At 42.1% G+C, this 23609-nt stretch overlaps 3 protein-coding genes across 4 annotated transcripts; all 3 read right to left on the bottom strand.

Annotated features, from left to right (window-relative positions):
- Positions 1 to 1246: 1246 nt before the first annotated feature.
- On the bottom strand, positions 1247 to 14378 carry LOC118211130 (draxin-B-like). 2 transcript variants are annotated; one of them, XM_035388009.1, is made up of 7 exons: positions 14161 to 14378; positions 7754 to 8255; positions 6538 to 6737; positions 4807 to 4927; positions 4349 to 4441; positions 4126 to 4215; positions 1247 to 2554 (listed from the first exon to the last, which is right to left on the bottom strand). In XM_035388009.1, exons 2-7 carry the CDS (start codon positions 8235 to 8237, stop codon positions 2442 to 2444), a joined length of 1101 nt encoding a protein of 366 aa, XP_035243900.1. In that variant the 5' UTR covers positions 8238 to 8255; positions 14161 to 14378; the 3' UTR covers positions 1247 to 2441. The 2 variants fall into 2 exon arrangements, with proteins under 2 accessions (XP_035243900.1, XP_035243898.1); XM_035388007.1 differs by having other exon boundaries at positions 7754 to 8258; positions 14161 to 14377.
- A 2163-nt stretch (positions 14379 to 16541) lies between these two features.
- Positions 16542 to 17905, bottom strand: LOC118211719 (transcription factor HES-5-like). Its single transcript, XM_035389135.1, has 2 exons — positions 17790 to 17905; positions 16542 to 17677 (listed from the first exon to the last, which is right to left on the bottom strand). The coding sequence occupies exons 1-2, from the start codon at positions 17850 to 17852 to the stop codon at positions 17249 to 17251; spliced, it is 492 nt and encodes a 163-aa protein (XP_035245026.1). The 5' UTR covers positions 17853 to 17905; the 3' UTR covers positions 16542 to 17248.
- A 3802-nt stretch (positions 17906 to 21707) lies between these two features.
- LOC118211671 (transcription factor HES-5-like) lies at positions 21708 to 22939 on the bottom strand. The gene is made up of 2 exons (XM_035389058.1): positions 22824 to 22939; positions 21708 to 22711 (listed from the first exon to the last, which is right to left on the bottom strand). The coding sequence occupies exons 1-2, from the start codon at positions 22884 to 22886 to the stop codon at positions 22292 to 22294; spliced, it is 483 nt and encodes a 160-aa protein (XP_035244949.1). The 5' UTR covers positions 22887 to 22939; the 3' UTR covers positions 21708 to 22291.
- Between the last annotated feature and the right edge of the window lie 670 nt (positions 22940 to 23609).

The following is a 23609-nucleotide window of genomic DNA, read 5'->3' as shown; positions in this document are numbered from 1 at the left end:
GTGAGAAATAGTGACTAATGAACGGCACTCATGGTCCGAAGATTACGGAATTGAATCCCAGGTTAGCTACAGCCATTTTACCCTTCAGCTAATTATTTCACTTCAGTTGCTCTAGTAAAAGCAGAACATCTAACATGCAAGGTATGGGGGCTGTATAAAGTTTTTTTTTAGTTGGTCTCATTGCTGCAAACTCCTCCCTTCAGCTCCAGAGAGGGCAGAGAAGTACTCTCCTCAGAAGTTTGTGCTGCCAGGCACCGCATCGCCTCATCGCAGTCAGTTTTTCAGTCCACCGCCTGAGCTGCGGTCGCACTTCACATAACTAGCCAAGGCGGACCAGAAGATCTTACTGCTGTGTGATGAGACAGAAAAACCAGCTCAATGATGCTGTGACTAATCCTGCTCTTCCCTGCCGGGCTGCTGGTCACAGTCAGCAGTGGCACAAGTGTGATTTTCTCCACATACCATAACGTTGTCTCAGCGGGAATCAGCAACCGCTGTAATGTACATTTCATAACACACGCAGTGGTGCAAGCTGTGGTCAGAAGAGTGAAAAGAAGTGTATTATATTCACTGTTACCTGTTACCTATATTGCCACCTGTCACGACCAGAGGTAAAGTGGATGTCATACACTAAATGAATAGTCTGACTGACATTCACTATTGTTTTAAACTCATTATCATTACAGCCTCAAAGTTTAACTTTAGTTTTTCACTAAAAAAGGCATAATTATAAAACCGCACAGAAAGGGAGTCACTCACATATATTCAGAATTCATAAAACCATTTAGATGATCAATACCCCATGAATGATAATGGGTTAACAAAATCTCCTATACCAGCAAATCTGAAAAGACACAAGCTATTGTGACAGCTTTGAAACTGGTTCATCACTATTTTTTTTACATACAATAGATTTACATCATTCATTACAAACACACGCACACACACTCGCGCACATATATATCACACACCGGCTGCTTTAAAGCAGGATTCTGGGGTTTTCTGCAGAAAAAAGGAGCCGAAATGCTGGAGAAAAATACATTTGTGGTTTGAATCCCGGCCAGGGCCTTTCTGTGTGGAGTTTGCTTGTTCTCCGTGTCCGTGCGGGTTTCCTCCAGGTACTCCAGTTTCCTCCCGCAGTCCAAAGACATGCAGGTTAGGTTAATTGGAGAGTCTAAATTGCCCCTAGTTATGCGGATATAGACAATGGATGGATTGAAGGATGGATAACAATGTGGTAATACACCATAGGAAAACTATGTTTAATAATGTGATAAGACAGTCACAGGCTGTCTTTATTGTATGCAGGTAAAAGACTAAAAGAATACCATTTGAATTACATTTAATGATAAAATCAGAATCACAAAAACACTACTTTAGCAAATCAGAATTTGTGACAAAGACACCACCTTAATTGTCTCTTAATCATTGAGTTTTGACCATGTCTATGATACTGTTGTCACAACTCAACGATTAAGAGACAAATAAAATCCCTATAAAATCCAACAGATCATCCACCCCATACCTGTGACCAATATATTAAAAATGGAAGTAAAACATTTTTCAAAACAATGTCACGTTTACTGCATCCTATGAATTACACAATATGTGCACTATTTCAACTTTTAAACAATACGTTCATTGTTTATGCATGCCATGAAGTATGCCATAAAAATTATCTGCAACATATGCATAAAATGTAATGTGGAAGTGGAAACAACAAATACACATTGTAATATATTAACTGACTTACATTCAAAAAACATTCCTTTTTTATGTAACATTTTACCATAGAATGTATTGGCACCAGCTGGTTTTTTATGGCGGTTAGGAACTGTGTACACACACAAGAGCCTATATACAATCTCACTGTGCACCATTAATCTCCAGCTAACCCCGCCTCAACACCTACGATACCCACAATGAACCCTCACTTGTGACTCCCGCTGCCTGCCGCAAAGGCCCCCGTAGATTTTCCTACCGTACCCCGATGTTACACGTAGGCCCCCAAGAAGGCACTGTGGGAGTTAAATATGAGTTCCTCTGGAGGAAAATCGAAGCCTTCTTTTCGCTTTCAGGCCGACGAAGCATCACAAACACTGCAGCATAGTCAATCTGAACAAGACAACCTACGTATAAAAAATACAGTAAAAAGGACAGTTCTGAAAACCGATCATGTGAATCCATTCTTGTAAGATATTTCAGTGAATAAGAACATGACAGGACTGCGATCTGCATGGGTGGAGACGTACAAGTCCTTTTTGTCATTCCGCCATTCGGTGCATGTATGTGTAGTTACTGTTCTGTGTGTGTGTGCGGGATACAGACTGAGGCGGATTCCTGGGGGTGGGTTTGGCTGTGCTCTTTTTCTTGAATATTTGGCCAGGGGAAGGGCGATGCAGCGTTCCTCCCCCAGCTCTCTCGTTCCTCCCCCAGCTCTCTCACACTGTGATGAATGCCCCTTGGTCGGCGTTCGCTGACTCAGGCTCCACGCAGCGCCCCCTCCGCCTGGTCACCCGACGTTTGCGATGAAATTTGGCGTAACAGCGAAGCCCTTAAATGCATAAGGACACACCCCCCAACCGCCAAACAGGCAAAGATGAATACAATTAGCTGCAGTAAATCAACATGATCATCAGATTCACCCCGTATCCTGCACCTGGGCTGCAGACTGCATACAGTTTGCACTTTCTGCACTAGTAATGGATATCACTGCTGAATCCCATTACTCAGGGCCAGCCACATGTCAGCAGATTCTGGGTAGGCCATTAATCAGCAAGGGAAAGTTTCCCACCAAATGGAATATTCCTCTAAACCAAATTATCCTAAAGATGCTTCATCTCCAGTGAGAACCCAGTATTGTCATGGTTCTGTGTTTTCCTGTCTGTGTTTCCCTTGTTGGGCCGCCAGATGGCGGCACTTCTGTTTTGTGTCCTGCTCCCCCCTGTTAATTGTATGATTGTTTTCAATTGTCTCGTTATTCCATCATTGTTCCCACCTGTGTCTTGTGATCCCCTCTTCTGGTTTGATTGTTTTTTGAGTTCACCTGTGTCTTGTTACCCCCTGTCTATTTAAGTTCTTTGTCCCCTTGACTCGGGTGCTGGTTCCTTGTGTTTGTTTCCTACGTATGTTTGCTCTGACCATTTGTACCTGCCTTTGTACTCTGCCTACCTGTGTTCTGCCCTGCCCGTGTTTTTGAGTTCCTCTTGTTTTCTGTTTTATTAGATAGTTTTTGAGTTTGTGTTTTTGCCCATCGTGGCCTTTTCTGTTCCCTGCTTGTTTGCCTTTTTTTTTTGTTAGTAAAGTCTTTTGTTCCCCTTCCATTTTGGAGTTGTGTTTTGTCCCTCTGCTTTTGGGTCCATACCCCCCATGAGTCCTGACAAGTATTCCAGGTTCTTTCCTGTAATGGACAGAGTTCCACTTGGTTCCTAAAGAGCTCATGTGCTGGCTGCCCCCTCTATGACGGTTTATGAACTGGCAGGTCAGGAAAGCATTTTGTTTCTGAGTTATTTGCTTTCACAAAAACTTCACTCCTTTCCACAGTGATCAGAATCAATGATAAAGAAGGCCTCAACCAGCTGCAACGCACAGTATTGTATCGAGCACGGTTGCATGGAACTCACTTCCAGCTCAGATTGCTAAAGCACACAATAAAGCAAGCTTTAAAAAACAAGTGAAGCAACACCTAATGGCCCTACACCTGTAACCACATTTTGTACATTTTTTATGTATAGAATATCAATATGTATATGAATATGTTGTAATATTTCACTTTGTATGTATATTTAGTTCTTATTAATTTAGTGTATATTAAGTGTATGTGAATAAGAATATGTATAGTAATATATCTGCAAGAAAAAATATTGTTAGTTATACTTTTAAGATTTTTATTTCATGTGGTTGTTTTGTCTGTTGGTGTCTTATCTGTTGCCATGTTTTTGTGTTTTGTGTGGACCTCAGGAAGAGTAGCTGATGTTCTGCATCAGCTGATGGGGATCCTAATAAAATCCTAAATCCTAATACCGTAAGTCTTTTGGTACACAATTCAGAGGAAGAATCTTCCAAAGAACGTACTCAGATGCCTGATGAATTTGAATAAAAACGCCTCTGTGTAGAAGCCCTTACCTTCTGTGCACATGCAGTCATCATAGCATTTGTTATTTAGCCCACGATTGTGCGGCCTACACTCATGGTGCCTCAGGTCACAACAGGATCCTGGGGGGGTGGGGGCAGAGCCAGAACAACCAGGGAGAAACCGTCAGCTCATCTTGTCACAGCAGCCAGTGATTGACAGGTTCCATTGACAAATTGGTCAAAGGACTATCTGTGTGGAGGGAGGCTGACTGACCTGAGAGACAGTCCAGGTGGTGGTCACATGGTTCAATGGTGTCTGCATCCACTGTCGTATTTCCGCCACTCAGATTCTTACTGCGCCACTTGTCTATGTCACAGATGTACACCAAGGGAGAGAGGCAAGAGGCAAAAGAAAGGAGAAGGGAAGGGAAGAAAGGAACGAGAGAGAAGCCATGTAGAAAGGCAGGAGAGGAGAGTGAAGAGAAAAAGGAGGGGATGAACAGAGGACAAGGGAGCCACTGATAAGTACAACGTATTGTTACAATGCTGATTTTATTACTTAATGTTTCTAAAAGAGGGAAGAACATGGTGTTTCATGTGAAAATTGATGTATTATTAAATTAGGACTCAGGTACTATATGAATGCACATGGGAAAGTATGATTTAAACAGTTGATTGTTCAGTAAAACTGGCTTTCTCTGATTGAAGGAAGTCTGTATGAGGCAGCATCACCTTTCTTTCTGTAGTTTGGCCATGTTTCTGCTGGTCTCATGTCCTCGTAGTCAGTCCAGTCAAAGAGAGCCATGTCCAGAGTGGGCATCACCTCATGTTGCCGCTTCCTCCAGCCAGATTTCTAGAATCACAGACATAACCAAGTATGATGGCAAATCGCCAAGCATCCTCCACTGCCTCCACCCAGGGTTCACCAACCCTACACCTGGAAAGCCCCAGGGTTTGCTGTGGATTCTTGTTTTCACCTTAAAAATCCAAAAATTTTGACCCAAGAAACCACATGAGGTGAGCTAACTATAACTAATTGATTTAATTGATTAATGAAATACTGAGAAAGCAGAAAAAAAACAGCAAACTCTATGCCTTCCAAGAACCTGGCTTGATTACCACTAGAAGACTAGCATTAGTCAGGGGGTGAGGGTGAATAAAAACATTGTGATTCACTCTGGGTTCTCTACTGGCTTGGAATGAGCACAGTGCGATGCCTGTGCCAAATTAATTGTAGATGGTAAGTGAGAACCTGTGGGTGAGGGCTGGGGGAGACAGGGTGGGCAAGAGTGGGACACGACTGGGACAGATGGTAGAGTGGAGGATGGGAAGACATGGGCTTAATGCCCCCCTCCCCAAAACACACACACACACACCTATGTCCTTGCACACGCATAACCACAGGCACACACACATGCATACGCACTCATACACACACAAACATATGTGGATGCACACGCATAACCACAGGCACATACAAATGCACCACACACATAAACGCACGCGCGCGCACACACACACACACACATATGTGGATGCACAAGCATAACCACAGGCACACACATGCGTGCATGCGCGCACACACACACACACACATATGTGGATGCACAAGCATAACCACAGGCACACACATGCGTGCATGCGCGTGCACACACACACACACACATATGTGGATGCACAAGCATAACCACAGGCACACACAGACGCACACACACACACACACACACACACACAACCAGCTCCCAAACAGCTCTCACCCACAGACAGAAGAGAGTAATTTTCTGCATGGGGTGAGACAGAGAGCCGGTGGAGTGAGGCGTGGGCCCGTGGGCAGGTGGCGGGGTGACGCGGTAAATAAAGCAGGCTGATTAAACCCTTCCGGCCGAGTCGCCCCGCTGACTTACACGGCGGGATGCGCAGAGACTCCACAGAGAGACGCGGCAGAGGAACAGGCTGACTGTCGACAGCGCAGCGACGCGGCAAAGGAACAGGCTGACTGTCGACAGCGCAGCGACGCGGCAAAGGAACAGGCTGACTGTCGACAGCGGAGCGACGCGGCAAAGGAACAGGCTGACTGTCGACAGCGGAGCGACGCGGCAAAGGAACAGGCTGACTGTCGACAGCGGAGCGACGCGGCAAAGGAACAGGCTGACTGTCGACAGCAGAGAGACGAAGGGCACTGATAGAGGACAGGACTGACCGTGGATGCGGGTGATGAAGAGTCAGGTTTAACACAGGGGATGTGAATTTACAAGGAGGATGATTGCTGAAGAAGTTTGGCGATAGATTTGGATGGAGAGAGGAAATGAACACAAAAGGAACTTTGGAGAAACCCATACTCTTTCCATACTCTATTTATGCATGTCCAATAGTACATTGAAATTATTCAATGTGCTAAAAACTCATGTTTCATTCACATGCGCCTCTTGTTGTGAGTTCAGACACGGTCCCTGTTTCAGGTACCTGAGGATTAGAAGTGGGAGGCTGCTCGCTCTTCACCGTGGTTACCAGGGATGTGCTGGGGCTGGTGCTGTGATCAGTGTCAGTGGGGGAGGGATGTGGGCTGGGTTGGGCTGGGCTCTTTGGTGGAGGCACACTGGAGGGATTTACTTCAAACACATCCCCATGCTGCACCAAACTGGGCTGCAAATAAGAGAAATGGCCTGGAGAGACGCAGAGAAGTTTGTCATTTTCATCATAAACGTAACTATTGTTACAATTGCGAATCAATATTTCTTTGTTTTTCAACCAAAGCTGCTTAGATTGAACTGAATTGAATTGATTTGAATTGAACTGAACTAGGTTTAACTCGATTAAACCAAACTTAATTGAATTGAATTGAATTGAATTGAATTGAATTCAATTCAATTCAATTCAATTCAATTCAATTCAATTCAATTCAATTCAATTCATTACATTACATTACATTATAGGCATTTAGCAGACGCTCTTATCCAGAGCGACGTACAACAAGTGCATAGGTTTCATGATGTAGAGGCGCAAAAGAAACACTAGAGTGAAGTAAGGATCGTAGTGCCAGAAGTGACCACATCGATCAGGACTCCAACCCTGTAGAGTAAGCTTGTTCAGCAAGCAAGAATCCTTGCTTTCAATTGGGGAAGAGGAGACACAGACAAAATCAAAGTGAGAAACCCCTCAAGGACTTCATACTGAAGCACCTTCCCATTAACATCACTTAACCCAAAGCATGTATGAGCTGCAGACCAGTACTGCCCCAGGAAACAGAATAATATATATATATATCAACATAAAATATCTTATTTCATTGGGATAATGAAGCAAAACACAAAAAACCTGACTGGCTCTATATATGGCCCTACACTACACTAACACATAACTACAAATAATAAGCGGATTACTTGGACCATCAGGGCCATCACCTTCAAACATTATTGACTGTACTGTAACCATATCTGTGTACTTGTAATAAAATATCCATCCTCTGTCATGCCAATAAAGTTTACTAAATTAAACTAAATTGAACTGAAAGATGGCAAGACTAAGAGAGTAGCAGAGGGAGAAATTGAGGATGCTAGAAAGAGAGATGCAAAAAGGAAAAGAGATATAAAAGGAGATGGATAGGTAAGTAGAAATAAGGCATGAGAGAAAGGACATATTTGTGCCTTGCTCGAAACTGCCATGATACCTAAAACCTCACCTTTAGCATGCCGGGCCTTGTTCCGGCGGCCGCCCTGTTTCCTGCGCCCATGGTGCCCAAGTCTCCTGTCCTTCCGAGCAGCCTCAGCCTTGAGGGGGCGGTGCTTTGCCCTGTGGGACTGGACTCTGAAGCCCGGTGAGGTTCCCTCCCCCATTTTCACTGCCCGCCCATCCCCTCCACCCTGGCCCACATCCAGCTTCAGGGGCCTCAGACCCCCCCGGCCCATCCCATCATCCCCGGGACCCCCCATGGGGAGCAATGGCTGGCGGGAAAGTGATGCGTGACCCAGCCTGTTGCTGTGCCGACCGTGACGCCTCCCGCCGCTCTGTGCGCCGGGCGCTCGACTCTGCTGTGCGTCGGGATTGGTGGAGAACACCGGGGTCATGCCCCTCCTGGCATTCCAGGATCTGGGCTCGGTCCTCTGCGAAATTGCCAGGGTGCCAAAGAGGAGTGCTGGCAACAGGCACCAGGGGAGAGCTGTCATCTTTAAACACCGCGCCACCTGCTGGGGAGAAGCCGACAGTATTCTAATGCCCTTTCACATACTGGCATCTTGTGGGAAGAAAAACATAAGTCCCTTTCACATATTGAACATTAGCATATTAGCATAGGATTGCATATTAAGGAGTTCCCTAGCACAATAATCCATAGTTAACCTAACCTTTCATATCTGTACATAACTGTGTGAACTTACATTACCTATACTAAAAGCAGAAATCTGAACTCATGACTATAGTTGAACTGATTTGTAGTTGTGATTCACAGTAAGTCATTTGTGTCAACTCTGTTCCCATATAACAGACCAGAGTGAAATGAGCAATATGTCACTGCCTAGTAGACAATTCTTCCAGGTTGCTTTTTTCTGAAAGAAAATTTCATTCACATGGCTTTCGTCACATACTATCAAAAGGTTTATTTTACATTATTACAGTATTTGAGATGGAATCACGTAAATCACATGTTCAAAATTGTCATCGAAAAAACAGTATGTTTTCAGGTGCTTATAACATGTAATCTGTTACTCCCATCCACTGTTCATCCCCTGCTGATCTCAGCTAGTCCCATATCTACAGCATAACTTACACTGCACATATAAGCCATAAGACCCTCAGATAAATGTCTGTGTTTTATCTGTATTTATTGAGAACCTTCTACAACAAAAATAAAAAGCAAAATTTTATTATAGCTTCTATGGAAATAATCCACTGTGTTGCAACATCATTATGCAAAGCAGGGTAATGCAAAAACACTTCAGAGCAGTTTCATAGCCGGGGCCAATTTAAATATTGCCCGGGGCAAGCAGTTTAGATTAAGAAGTGCTGATGCATAGGTTTCAACTGTCAGCTCGAATATAATGACCACAGTTGGACAGATAGGCAAAAGAACACACACACACACACGCACACTCAGCATGAGAAGGATTTATTTATTTTATTTATCCTTTATTTTTTATATTAAAAAAAAATTTAAGGTAACCCTGGTCAAGAGAGTAGCTCAGGAAAAGTAGCCACAGCCTCCAGGCCTGACTGAGCAGCCCAGCAGGGCCCAGCAGGACCAGGAATTACAAATGCTGCAGGACCACATTTAATTCCCTTGGTTTAAATGCTGAACAGGATATGCAAGGGTAGACCAGCTTCAGAGGCACTTTCCAAACTCAGATGATGAAGTCATGGCAGCCGTGCCCTTGCCCCTATTTACCCAGTTCCCACTGAGGTTGTGTTTCCTACTCAAAATCATCCACTGTAAAGATCTACAGTACTGAGCGGTAGAGGCTGAGATTACTGGTGTGTTTAATCACTGGAAACACACTCACAGATAATTACAGCGAATGATGAGAAAACAGCCATGCAGATATGATGCATGCAGTCACACCGATGTGCTCCTGCAAAGCAGGAGCCAGCAGGAGATACAGCAGCGTGCCGAGATGCATAAAGCAGCCCCCCCCCCCCGAGTCGGACCGTTCACACGACAGCTGGTCCTTTGAAAAGAAGCGGGGCCGCGCTGATAACAAAATGGACCACGCGGGCCGAAGCGTCCGCGCCTGATAAGCAGCTGCCCTGCTGTGCAGAGCGCGCCGTCCGCCCCAAACCCCCCCCCCCCCCACCCCACCCCACCCCACCCCACCCCACCACACCCCATGTGGATCACGCTTCGCCCTGGCGGTGGCACGAGACACCGCTGAGACAACATCTGGCACTGGCAGAACGGTCGGGGGTTTGCGCGACTGGGCGCGAGTGAGACAGGGGGGCACAGGGGGAACTCTGCATCTCTTCCAGCACTCAACCGTGAGGCAGCAGGCCTAGAGTGAACACCTGCTACACAAACCTGGAGAGGAACCTCTGTCTTCTCTGCATTTTTCCGATCTTCAGAGACAAATTAAAAGCAAAGCCATCTCAGCATGAACCCACAGTGAAGCTGATATGCAGCGAGAATCATCATCATCATCACAATGATGACAAGACCAAGCTGCTGACCGAACGCTGAAGAGAATTCCGCCATCCTTTCTGAGCAAACTTCAGCCTCCTTGAGGCTGAAAGGTCCAGACTGCCAGCCAGAGTAAATTAACTCAGCTCTCTGATTGGCTGGCGCAGGTACGAGGATGTAAATAAGAACGGTAGGTGGCCGAAACCGGCTGAAAAAAAAACAGTGGTGGGGCAGCCGCTCTGGAGTGCAGGGCTCCACCTGCTGAAGCCTCCTGCCACAGCTACCGCTTAATGATCTGACATTTCAGCTACATTTCTTAATTTACTCAGAATTTGCGCATACAGCCATAGGTGGGAGCAAAATCCTGAATACACACTGGCCCTCCAGGAGTTCCTGCTCTAATGTATTTAATACACATGAGACATGCACAGGAAGCAGATGTACACTTCCATCTCTGAGAGGGAAAGATACTTTAGAGAGATTGCAGCACGTTTCACATTCAGTGAACCAAACATTAACGTAGGACATGCACAACTAACTCACCAACCCCAGACTAAAATTTATGGTGAGTAACTTCTGAGTGAGGGGGGTGCGTATCATGCATATGTAACGAATAGCTAACGAAGCAGAGCAGAGACACAGATGGAGCAGGTTCCGTGGTTCATTATACAGGGATGATTGGGAAAAGGACAAAGGATTTTTGCATGAATCCAATGCGGCTATTTATTTCATCTCTGTGTATAACAGGGCACAGAATCCCTGAATCCTGCCCTAATTTTATCGGGGGGACAAATCAGACTACGGCAGGCACAAAGAGCATATTTTGTCTTCCCATTCCATAGAATTAAATAATACAATACAGCTCCACAGTGCAGTTACAGCAACACAGAATTCAAACTCTGACTGCAAACTACAAGGGACTGCTGGTCGTGCTGTCTCACTCTCTAGTGGGATTAATAACAATGATTTCACATCGAAACTGATTTCTGTGCAGTGCGAAATGCGCATCAGATGCATGACTCCTTCTGAACAGTGAAGGTGTTAAGAGTGCCATAAGGAAGAGCCATCTGGGAGAGAGAATGCTGAAGGTGAGAGAAAGATAGCGGGAGAGAGAGAAAGAGAGGGGGAGGGAAACAGACAGTGTGGATGGTGGCGAGAGAGACTGTACACAGTTATCACAAATCAGACATCCACAGACACTGAAAGATGCACAGCAGGAGGACAGCTTTTTGAGTAGAATGATTGATTCCAAATGGAATAAAGCAAACTTTTTACCAAATTAATGTGTGAGATTAAGGGAAATATGTATTTTGTTCTTCATTTTAGCTACATTTAGAAAAAAGAACAAAAAGACAAAGGAACAGAAAAGTGTCAAATTCGCTACAAGAAAATGAACCTTTTCCCTTATTTAATGCATTAGGACAGCGATTAATACTTGGGTTTGAGGTAGGACTTGACTCTGTAGGCAGTACTGATGGTTCTTATCCCTTCTTTCAGTTATGCACTTTATTCTTTGTTAGCCAATCAACAACCTCCAATTTAACCTCTGATTGCTGTTCTCATCTGGCTGTCAATGTCCAAACTGCACATAGGAGCACAGCATTTCTGTGGCCATTTCAGAGTTTAATGAGCCTTCAGCTAAATTCATTCCTCAGAACATGTTCTTACTATTATTGTCTATTTACCACTACCACTTTCAACGCCTCTTGTTTCTTTGCTATCAAAGAACGCAACCATAACTTCTCTCTATATTACACACTACACTGCACTCATTTAGTAACAGCAGACATTGCATAAATAGCTGAATCCTGCATTAAGTGTCTGAGTTTGAGATATATCACTCATAAATGCATGGATTGGTCCCTGTGTGGGTTCTTACACTCCTTTCATGTAACTGCCTGCCTGCCCCTCCCAGTGAAAATAAATAAATAAATCTCTCTGTTGTAAGGTTTAATGAGTGCATGTGGCCAAAAGCTGTATGTACTCAGCCATTCACAATTATCATATTCACTCTCAGCCTCTTAAAGGTGATTGTAAAGGTAAATCTGTGAGTGGTTTCAGACTATATTGCACGGGGTTATTCAGCAACAGTACAAGAAATCAATTGCATTGCAATATCGGCTTATATCAGTCCAAACATTTCCATCTATTTCTTTGTGGTGGTTAAATGGGGGGGGGGGGGGGGGGGTGTCATTTTGTTATTATTTTTTATCCGTTTAATTATCAAGCCTCCGTTTGCACTGAACGAAAAAAAAAAAAAAACAGAAAAATCTCTAGCGCTTCCAAAGCACAGTTGCCCACTCCTGGTACAGAGGATACAACTTAGGCATGCAACTAGAAGACTGCAGGTCTGATTCTGATTCCCACATTAGAGGCTGTTGTTCGCCTGATCGTTTTGTTCCCTTTATCTTCAGTCAATATCCAGCTGTGTAAACAGGTGATACTGTTTATAAGATCCATTCGATATTGAAAAAGTTAGTGATCCTAAGACCTTTTCATTCCTGACCCCCCTAAAATGACGACTGTGACTCAGGACCACATCTTTAAAATAAACAAATGCACCTTCATCAATCATCCACTAGACACCACAAAACTATACACTGAAGAACTGAAGCACATATTAAACCTGATGTCACACTGATCAGTATCTGATTCTGTATGTGTTTAGAACAATATATATATGCAATAAATCACAGTGTTCCTACTATTACTGAGGATGTGTAAAAATGTTTATTTAACCAGGATTACTTTATTTGCAAATCTAATTAATGACATTTTGGGATATAATCAAAGAGACACATTTGTTTAAATTTTGCTAACTGTCAGGGGTGAAATGAACCCCAATCTGGGAAGAATCTAAGATAAGGCACCCTTATTTTAGTGTCCAGAGCAGGGCCGATAATAATGGCAGAGATTAATCAGAGGGTGAAGTGCTCAGTTGATGTGACCACTGCCACTCGCTTTCCTATCACATGAATGCCTGTGCACATTTGTACATTTGTTCCCTTTTCACATTGAATGTGTTTTTTCCAGCACAAATGCATTTCCCATTTTCCCCTCACCCCTCTGCGTGGTGGGGGGTAAGCTGGGGAGGCTGTTTTCTTTGTAGCCCAGGCTTGTGAAGAATTCACAGCACAAATGTGCCACTTAATTGGTTTTTTCAATCAACACATCCCTGAAGGTGATGACAGAACAAATGCCAAAATTTCTGCTTTCAATCCACTTATAATTGTGTGATATCCAACACAGTCACAGCACCCCTCCCCCTTCCAACCCTCAGCCCCCCCAAACACATACATAAATGCAATGCACTTCACATGTGAGAGACAGCCTAGATTGCAGTATGCGGACCATGTACATAATTGTATATATGTATGCATGTACACACGTGTTAAAAAGGTGATGGTATATTAGTTGATGTCTATAAATCGTTCAGGGCTGAGGATACGTTTCCTTACGAGAACATGGTTGATGTCAAACTGCACTTCGATAAAAGCCAGTGATCATCCATAATCCTGGTGATAATCATCATTTAATTTTTTTTGGTACAACTCGAGGTAATCGCATATGCTATGTCTCGTGCTGATCTACTCGTGTCCACATGATGTGTTTACTTGCCCACCTGACTGTATACTTTCATTCATGTAACAGATAAATCAACTTTCCAGAGTTAAAATGTCCTCAGACTAGTTACAATGTGTCCAGTACAATAGTTACGCTATTTGCGAGGATTCTGAAGATAGTCACTTGTGAAAGTTAAACATTACACCGCTTACAAGGATGACAATGGTGATAGTAAAACGACAGTAACTAAAATCGGCAGTATGACAACAATAACAATTATCATAATAATAATTACAGCGCTTACAACGACTACAATGGTGATCGTAATGTGACAGTAACTAAAATCTGCAGTATGACAAGAACAATAATAATAATAATAATAATAATAATAATAATAATAATAATAATAATAAACTTACCCTTGCGCTTTAATCGATTGTTTGTGCCGGTATTTGCCTAACACGACTGCCTAATGAAATAATTAGATCCAGTTCCATAAAGCGGCCGAAGAGGCGAAGATGTTTGTGTGTGAATGGTTCGCTAACGTACGAGTTGCGGTTTATGCCTACGACTGTGGGATGGTTTATAACGGGAGTCAAGCTCCGGGCAGGCAACTGATGTCGGCGGGGGAAGGGGGGTGGTGGGTGATAAGATAGGTGCGGCACGCGGCACGCTTGGTGATAGGATAGGCGTGGCACGCGCTCAACGTGTGAATCACAAACTTAATTACAGAGATTTTTATTGTATTCTTTTTTTTATGAATCGCCCAAAATACATAGTTACTACAGGAGGCTACTATCAAAATACTCAGTAACTTTGAAAAATGTGGACCGATGACAGTTGAATGAATAGCCTATTATATTTTATTTTGTTGTGCAGAACTACATCGTACGTAACATTGCTATTTCTGAGTTTATTATGTCAGCACACAAACACTATTTTAACAAGGAACTGTGATCAGTGTACTAGGTCTAATTAAAAGACTCAGTTAGTGTCACTATAAGTCATTCAAGATAATTGCAAAGTGACTATCAGACGCTGTCTGGTGGCAGTGTAGCATAACGGGTACAGGCTTGTAACAGTAAGTTTGTAGGTTTGCAGTTGGCCACTTGCACCATTGCCATTGGGTGTGCTGTGCTAATGGTCAGCTTGGGCAGTAAGACCCATCTGGTGTGCAGGCGCATTGACTCACAGGTCTGCACGAGCCAGCCCTCCCGTTCCGCCGCACAGTGTTTGCACTCCCATGTCGCATGATGTCATTTCGCTCTCACTGTATAAGCAATTAAAATTCTCCGCGATGTGGCGGAGCTAAAAATTTGTGTCATCTCATGCTCCGACCGGGTTGACGGTCATGTGGTGGTGATGGTGGAATCTTCCGGATTTCAGCATGGACTTTAGCTACTCACTGGAGTCTTCATAAATACATGTTCCTGCACTTCTCAACGTGTTTGTCTTACTTTATTTTTAAATTCAGATTGCATTATTGCTTATATTGCATATACAGTCACACAGAGAGATTCACTCTCCCTGACAGACTTACTTTGCAGTCCTTTGCACACAGCTCCCCACCTTACAAACAATACAAACAAGCAGGGCCCCCCTACTATCCCACACACGCACATAGGATTTCACTACCACACAACCATAAAACAACAAGCCCACACATCTTAGAAACAAAAACTTATAAAACTTTAAGTACATGCTGCCATAATTGTACATATAATGGAGATTCTGAAGACATAATGGTTGGCTACATTATTTCCCTGCTCATCTCTGTTCAATAATTCAACAAGACACAAAGGAAACCTGTTAAAATCACAGAGGAACTTGGCACTTATTCATTGTGTGACTATGACACCAAGTGGTGATTAGTGGAACGAGACAGAGAACCACTCCATGAAAAACGTTGACAGTGATTCCTTTAGTTTGTTTCAGAAACTTACTCTGAAATCAGAAAATCTTGGAACTTCTAAATCTTCTCTTAATGATCGCACGCTATAAGCCCTACAAGGTTAGTTGTACCTATGTCTTCTGAAAGACTGACTGTACATGCACATTGCTACATGGCAGGTCTTTTCATATTTATCAATGGGTAAATTTAGTACCAATTTATCTAATTTCCATTCTAGAGTTTATCACAAGCCTATAGCTGGAACTACCAAGCACATTGCAATTTAATATCTGTTACCATCACATCCTCACACACATGTGCACACACAGATATACACAAACATGGAATTACTCCCATATACATGCATACGTGCACACACACACATGCACACACAAAGACACAGTTATTGCCCCGGATTTTCTCTAATCTCGTTAGAGTGGCTGATTCCTGATTTTCCCAGTCATTTCACCACTCGCTGACTTTTCAGAGCCAGACAAAAGAAGTGTGCTGCTGTGCATATCACATTAGACATGCTGTGCAATCTCCCATTAAGGCAGGAGAACCAACCCTACCCCCCAATCAGAGACAGTCAAGTGTAAAGCACTCATTCACTGTCACTTCAGGAAAAGAAGGCATGTGTGATTTTTCCTGATGTGGGGCCTGTACTCTTGCAACCTGCATCACGTGAGATGTCCATGAGAATTTATTGAAATTCTCAACAATAAAATGCTGTCATAATGAGCATGTTATTTCTGAGAAGTGTATGGTCAACTTTAACAGAGAGTATTTTAAAAATTTAACTAAATCCATTTTTCTATATTTCTCTTCTTCAATTTCAGTAGGAGTTTGAAATTAAGCAAGGAAAATTAAATACATTTGACAATTTATTTATCATTTCTTGCATGAAAATGTTTCAAACAAATGGATGGATCTTTTTTAAAATAAGAAAAACAGAAGTCCTTCACAGAAGGTAACAGCATCCAATTCTTGAAAAAGGTATTCTTAGTCAAATATAAACTGTGATAAATGATCAGTACAATTGATTGAATTCATATCCAAGACATGCAGACATTCATAGGTTGTACAGTGTACATTACAAGACCTTTATAAAAGACAGGTAGAGGCAGTATAAGCACTTAAACATTTCTCAAGCATTTACATGCTAGAAGATTTGATCTTGCCTTCTCTTCATGGAGGAAACCATTTCTTTTTTTAATTCACATAAAAATAAGATTTCAAAAAATCCCATTCAGTCTGTAATTAAAAATACTAACTCAATGTGAGTAAAAAATCTTTTCAAACGTTATTCAAAACACCTTGTGTTGAACTTCTCATTTTCATACTATGAAATAGTATTTTTTTTTAAACCTTTAAAAGGCTACATATAATTGACTTTGTCATAACTTTTTCATAAATTCTTACGAAAGAAGAATAGAAAATATGTAAACATATGTAATTTTAGCATATACTTCATTCTACAAATATTGTTAACCTGTTACACATGCAGAAAAGGAAGATAAACACTTCCTACACACTGAGAATTACTGTCCAGGCCCATATTAGACAGGTCTCTTCAATTCTGTTAGTCTGAGTGTCCAGTGAGAGTCTGCAGGACTCTACCAGGGCCTCCAGAGGGCGCCTTTGACTGGAGTCTCCTCTTTGCTGGTGGTCTGTCTGGCTGGAGAGTTCAGCTGAAGAAACACACTCTGAAACTCAGTTTGATCAGAGGAAGGTGGCAGGTTCTGGAAATGGTTCAGGAGTCTTCTCTGGGATTGCGACATCACTTCCTCCCTGGACAGGAAATGCTTGATCTCTTGGGCACACCTGGAGTACCCCTGGCTGACAAGTGAGGAGGAGGAGGAGCTGCTCACTAGCTGCTGCTGCTGCCGTGCGAGGAAGAAAACTGCCATCTCCAGAATGTCTGCTTTCTCCAGCTTGGAGTCTGGCTGCTGCTGTAGAAATGCTGGTCCAAGGAGAGACTTGAGCTGCTCAATGCTGCTGTTGATACGATCTCTGCGCATCTTCTCCACCATCGGCTTTCTCAGCTGCACAAACAAAACAGGAAATCTGTTAATAATCTGGATCTAGAAAACAACATGGCTGAAGCTAATGAAAAATAATATGAGTATTTCTTCAGAGATCAAGTTGTCAATTTACCTTGTTGGTCAGAATCAGGTGCTCCTTAGAATAGGTCAGTGCTGCAGGTACTGTAGGTGCCATGGCTGGGTGTCTGTGCTGTAGAGGTCTCTGTGTAGAGTGAGTGTGATCTGTGCTGGCTTCACCTCTCTTATTTATAGTCCCAAATCTCCATACCAATGTGTGGGTCTTGGTCTTGTTGGAGTTTCCCACAGTGTGTAGCCAATGGGAGAGCTTGTGGGGACAATGAGGCATGCGTGGCTGTCACATGCTGAATGAAGTGCTTATTGCTGGGGGACAATGGCTGTGTCTCAGGGGAACAGGTGGAGGGGTGGGGGTGAGGGAGAGAGTCACAGAGAGCTGAGAGAATCTGGGAATATGGTGACCCTTGAGAGAGCAAATCTGCTGCCTGATATTGGGATCAATGATACTGACAGAGCACACGCTCATCATCCCAATGTACACGTGTGGGACTGACACACATCTTCAGCATCACACTTTACTCTGCTCCATGATCCAACATGACATCAGCATTCTTCACTGCATTGATTTGACCTTGGAGAATATTGTAGGTGCTACACATTACAGTACATCATATGCAGCTTTTAAACCATGAATTATTCAAGCATTGTCAGTTTTTTTGTCATCATGATTTCAGAATATTGTATACAAAAGGAAGTTATTCATTAAAATTCATATTGCATACTTTTGACCATAGCTTATCCCCAAAACCTTTTTAGCGTTTCCAACACATTTGACTTGTTTTGATGTTGAATGGCAAATGCACATTTTACAGTTTTCAATGGATTTGACCTCAAAGAAAACTGCAGAGGCTGCATACTTTTGACATGACGTACAGCTTTGTTGAACATTTTCTTGATTATCCATGTATATGTGGGATTCATATTTCAAAAATAAAAATATTAGGTGTTTTGGTCTTCATCATCTTTGATCAATGCCTAATACCCAATATTGTTCATTATTTTTACATTTTTCTGTGTTTCTATGAATATGTCTCCCTGCTTGAAACATTCATATATAAATTGCTTGGTATAATTTCATTTTGCATTGTCTAAAAATTGCCACATACATTCACAATACATTTCTTTGTGTCATTGTAAACATTTTGGTAATATTATATACAAAACAAACACGTTGCATGTGCTTGTCACAAGCTCACTACAATAAGGATTATTTGAAACTTGCATTGATCAGTAATTTCACAAAATTTGAGAGTCATGGAGTTCAATCAGTCATGTACTATGGCCTGAAAACACATTATTCCAACATCTCCTCTGCTCTGTTAGTGGACAGTGGCCACTCAGTGGTGTGAGACCAGATGTCACAGATGTGTTCTCAGTCTTGTGGCTGGTGGTCAGTGTGAGTAGAGAGCTGATCTGTGTTTCCCACACTGAGTCCTGTGTGCTGGGATCAATGCACAACAAAAGCTGCTCCACGCACTGAATGGACCATTAGTGATGGCTATTGGCTCTGTGCTGTAGGACAGACACAGCCTGACATCACAGACCATCTGGAGGGAAGGATTATCAGTGAATGAAACTGACCCTGACCAGCAGAAATATTATCTAATTCTATGCATTTTTCCTATTGAGTAAATATTAGCTTTAAAAAAAGAGGCATTATGTTATCCCCAATTTTTTTAAAGAAATATTGAACATTAAATAATTTCATGTCTATGCCATTTGGGAATAACAATGTACATGGGATTTCAACCAGTATCGCTAGTTCCTACTTCCTTTCCCACAAGGGCTACACTGCTGTCCTTCTGAAAAAAAATAAAAATAAATTAAAAAAACCTTGTGTCGACTTGTGAGGATGTTCCTCCTTTGTCCTCCCCATGCTAAAATAGATTGTGATATGCTGATTTATATAACCCCTCCCTCCTGCTTACAGCACTTAAAGTCTGGAACTCATCTTCTTTAAGGTGTGTTTAATTTTCTAAGCTATATTAACGCATGTTTTTATCACAGTGAAGTGTGTATATTCCTCAGTACCCCAAGTGGAGGCCCAAGTGTCCAGTTGCTGCTGGGATTGTGGATGCTAATGACAGTAGAACTGGGACTCTGCTCTCCAGAGCTTTCCCACATTTTGTCCATTGAGATCATCCTATTGAACAGTATAAGTGTGCCTTGTTAAATGCTAATTCATCTGTCCACAAGCAGCCTTCAACAAGACCCTGGGGGTAAATACTACAGGTTAAATAGTCCTCAATCAGGTGCCAGATATACAAGATACTCAAAGACAACGAGGTCCAACAGTGGGCTGTGTTTGTGAACATCAGAGCTCAGAGTAACAACAGAAGAACTGCAGAAACCTGTTCATCATTGTCTGACAAGGAATCAAATTCTCTTGTCAAAACAATGTAGACAAATTTAATAGAAATTAGAAGATATTTTTTTTTAAGTCTCAAGTGTGTCTTAGGCCTTCACTCTGAAATGTACATTTTAACAGGAATAGAGGTCATTCATTTGATATTTATTAGTAATATTAGTGTGAAGTATCCTGACAAAACCATTGTTTTTTATTTGGTTTCTTGTGTAATGTACAACACTTTATATTTTGAACACGATTCAAAATCACACAGTGCATTTATCTGAAGCTGAGATACAGATAGTTGTGGAGTGAGATTGTACAAACACCCTCCCCCCTCCCCCCTCAGTCCTGTAGTCTCGGGGTGCAGCTCCCAGTATCCATTGTCCCAGTGGGGCTCTGTGACTGAGTCTGACTCTGTTTCCCACACTCTCTCTATTCACTGTGTTCTATGGGGGAACAAAAGAAGTGTGTCTCATAACACATCACATTAGCCACAGAGTTTGATCTTCTAGTGATGGAGAGGGGCACCTTCCTCCCACTGAGACCATCTGGATTACAGTTAGTGAGACAAGTCCAGGCAAACTTCTCATAGTCTTCTGCCACACTGATGCGGTACACTGTGTTTCCAGTGCTTAATCCTGACTGCCCTCACAGTTCTTTCATTGATACAGATGCAATGCAGAGGAAAATAGCCTGGACTTTAACCTGGCTGGTAATATGAGAACCTGCAAGTCATTGCGGTTTCAATCAAACAGGTGGAAGGTATACCATATGTTTACATGATATGTGTCTTTAAATAATTGACAATTCTATATTTGTCTTTCGTGACTCAGCCATTTATGATAAAATTAAAATAAATTATATTTAACCTCATTAATAATTCATATTGCAAAGCGGAAAATAAATATTTAAATGACTGAAGATTCAATGCATCAGCAAAAAAGAGAATGCTTCTATTGGATGCTGCACATTTTTTTCACAACACTGTGAAAAAAATTATCTTTTTCAGATTTTATGTGTGTTTGAGTTTGGAATGAAGTGAAGAAACAAAATATATTTGATTATTTCTTTTTAATTCCTTATACATTTCTGCATTCAAAATGTTCAGACAAATGGATCATAATTTAACAAATACAAATGTAAAAATGCCTTCATTGAAGGTAACATTAAATATTTTAAATAAAATATAACCTGTGATATATTATCACACTCCAGCTTGAACACAGGAAGATACTCCTAACAGAGTGTTTTGTACACTCTGATTACAGGTCTTTATGAACAACCTGCAGAATAAGGCAGATTAAAGAACAGTTATACTTCAGTGTAACATACACTAAACTGTGACATTATATTATAATTCACACCACAATAGCAAATAAACTGATATCATATCAGTTTCATCTTTATAAATGGACTTAACATTTCCCACAATGGCAGTATATCATGAAACATTAATTCTAACTTTACTGAAGTATTTCATGAATAAAAAAGCACATGATTTTTTAACACATGGTGTTGAACTTAAAATTGCTGATACTGTCATAGCAAAACTCCTTATTTTGTAAAATATAATACACATCAAAGAAAATACTTTTGTGCACACTCATTAAAGGTCTTTATAAACAACCTGTGCAATAAGGCAGATTAAAGTCTGTCATTTATCAACCAATAGGGAGAATAGTTATACTTCAGTGTAACATACACTAAACTGTGACATTATATTATAATTCACGTCACAATAGCAAAAAACTCACATAATATCCGTTTCCTCTTAATAAATGGATGTAACATTCCCAAGAATGGCAGTATATCATGAAACATTAATTCGTACTTCACTGAAGGATTTCTTAAATAGAAAAGCACATTATATTTAAACACATGATGTTGAACTTAAAATTTCTGATATCGTCACAGCAAAACTCCTTATTTTGCAAAATATAATACACTTCACAGAAAATAAATCTCTTCAGCCTTCTTAGGAGAGAAGAAAACATTCATACTTTTGTATCAGTTACAAACATTACAAGTAAATCTTACACTTTCTCATTGAGAGTATGTTTTTAACCTCCTGCACAGGCAGGAGAGGAAGATAAACACTTCCTACACACTGAGAATTACTGTCCAGGCCCATATTAGACAGGCCTCTTCAATTCTGTTAGTCTGAGTGTCCAGTGAGCATCTGCAGGACTCTACCAGGGCCTCCAGAGGGCGCCTTTGACTGGAGTCTCCTCTTTGCTGGTGGTCTGTCTGGCTGGAGAGTTCAGCTGAGGCAACAAACTCTGACTCTTGGTTATATCAGAGGAAGATGGCAGGTTCTGGAAATGGTTCAGGAGTCTTCTCTGGGATTGTGACATCACTTCCTCCCTGGACAGGAAATGCTTGATCTCTTGGACACACCTGGAATAACCCTGACTGACAGGTGAGGAGGAGCTGCTCACTGGCTGCTGCTGTCGTTTGAGGAAGAAAACTGCCATCTCCAGGATGTCTGCTTTCTCCAGCTTGGAGTCTGGCTGCTGCTGTAGAAATGCTGGTTCAAGGAGAGACTTGAGCTGCTCAATGCTGCTGTTGATACGATCTCTGCGCATCTTCTCCACCATCGGCTTTCTCAGCTGCACAAACAAAACAGCAAATCTGTTAATAATCTGGATCTGGAATACAACATGACTGAAGCTAATGAAAAATGACATAAACAATTCTGCAGAGATCAAGTTCTCAATTTACCTTGTTGGTCAGAATCAGGTGCTCCTTAGAGTAGGTCAGTGCTGCAGGTACTGTAGGTGCCATGGCTGTGTGTCTGTGCTGTAGAGGTCTCTGTGTAGAGTGAATCTGATCTGTGCTGGCTTCACCTCTCTTATTTATAGTCCCAAATCTCCATACCAATGTGTGGGTCTTGGTCTTGTTGGAGTTTCCCACACTGTGCAGCCAACAGGAGAGCTTGTGAGGACAATGAGGCGTGCGTGGCTGTCACATGCTGAATGAAGTGCTTATTGCTGGGGGACAATGGCTGTGTCTCAGGGGAACAGGTGGAGGGGTGGGGGTGAGGGAGAGAGAGTCACAGAGAGCTGAGAGAATCTGGGAATGTGGTGACCCTTGAGAGAGCAGATCTGCTGCCTGATGTTGGGATCAATGATACTGACAGAGCACACGCTCATCATCCCCATGTACACGTGTGGGACTGACACACATCTCCAGCATCACACTTTACTCTGCTCCATGATCCAACATGACATCAGCATTCTTTACTGCAGACCTCTCTCACACATATATACACTGTCAGTCACATTTTACAGCTTTCAGATGGATTTAACCTCAGAGAAAACTGCAGGTGCTGCACACATTACAGTATATCATATGCAGCTTTAAAACCATGAATTATTGTCTTTTTTGCCATCAAGATTTCAGAATATTGTATACAATGGGAAGCCATTAATTAAAATTCACAATGCATGCTTTTCTCAGTAGTCCCCAAAACCTTTTTACTGTTTTGTATAATATTACCAACATACT

This window comes from Anguilla anguilla, chromosome 13, assembly GCF_013347855.1.
Source record: "Anguilla anguilla isolate fAngAng1 chromosome 13, fAngAng1.pri, whole genome shotgun sequence".
NCBI classification, from domain to species: Eukaryota; Metazoa; Chordata; class Actinopteri; order Anguilliformes; family Anguillidae; genus Anguilla; species Anguilla anguilla.
The sequence above is the reverse complement of the archived record's forward strand: the minus strand, read 5'-3'. Positions and strand labels throughout refer to the sequence as shown.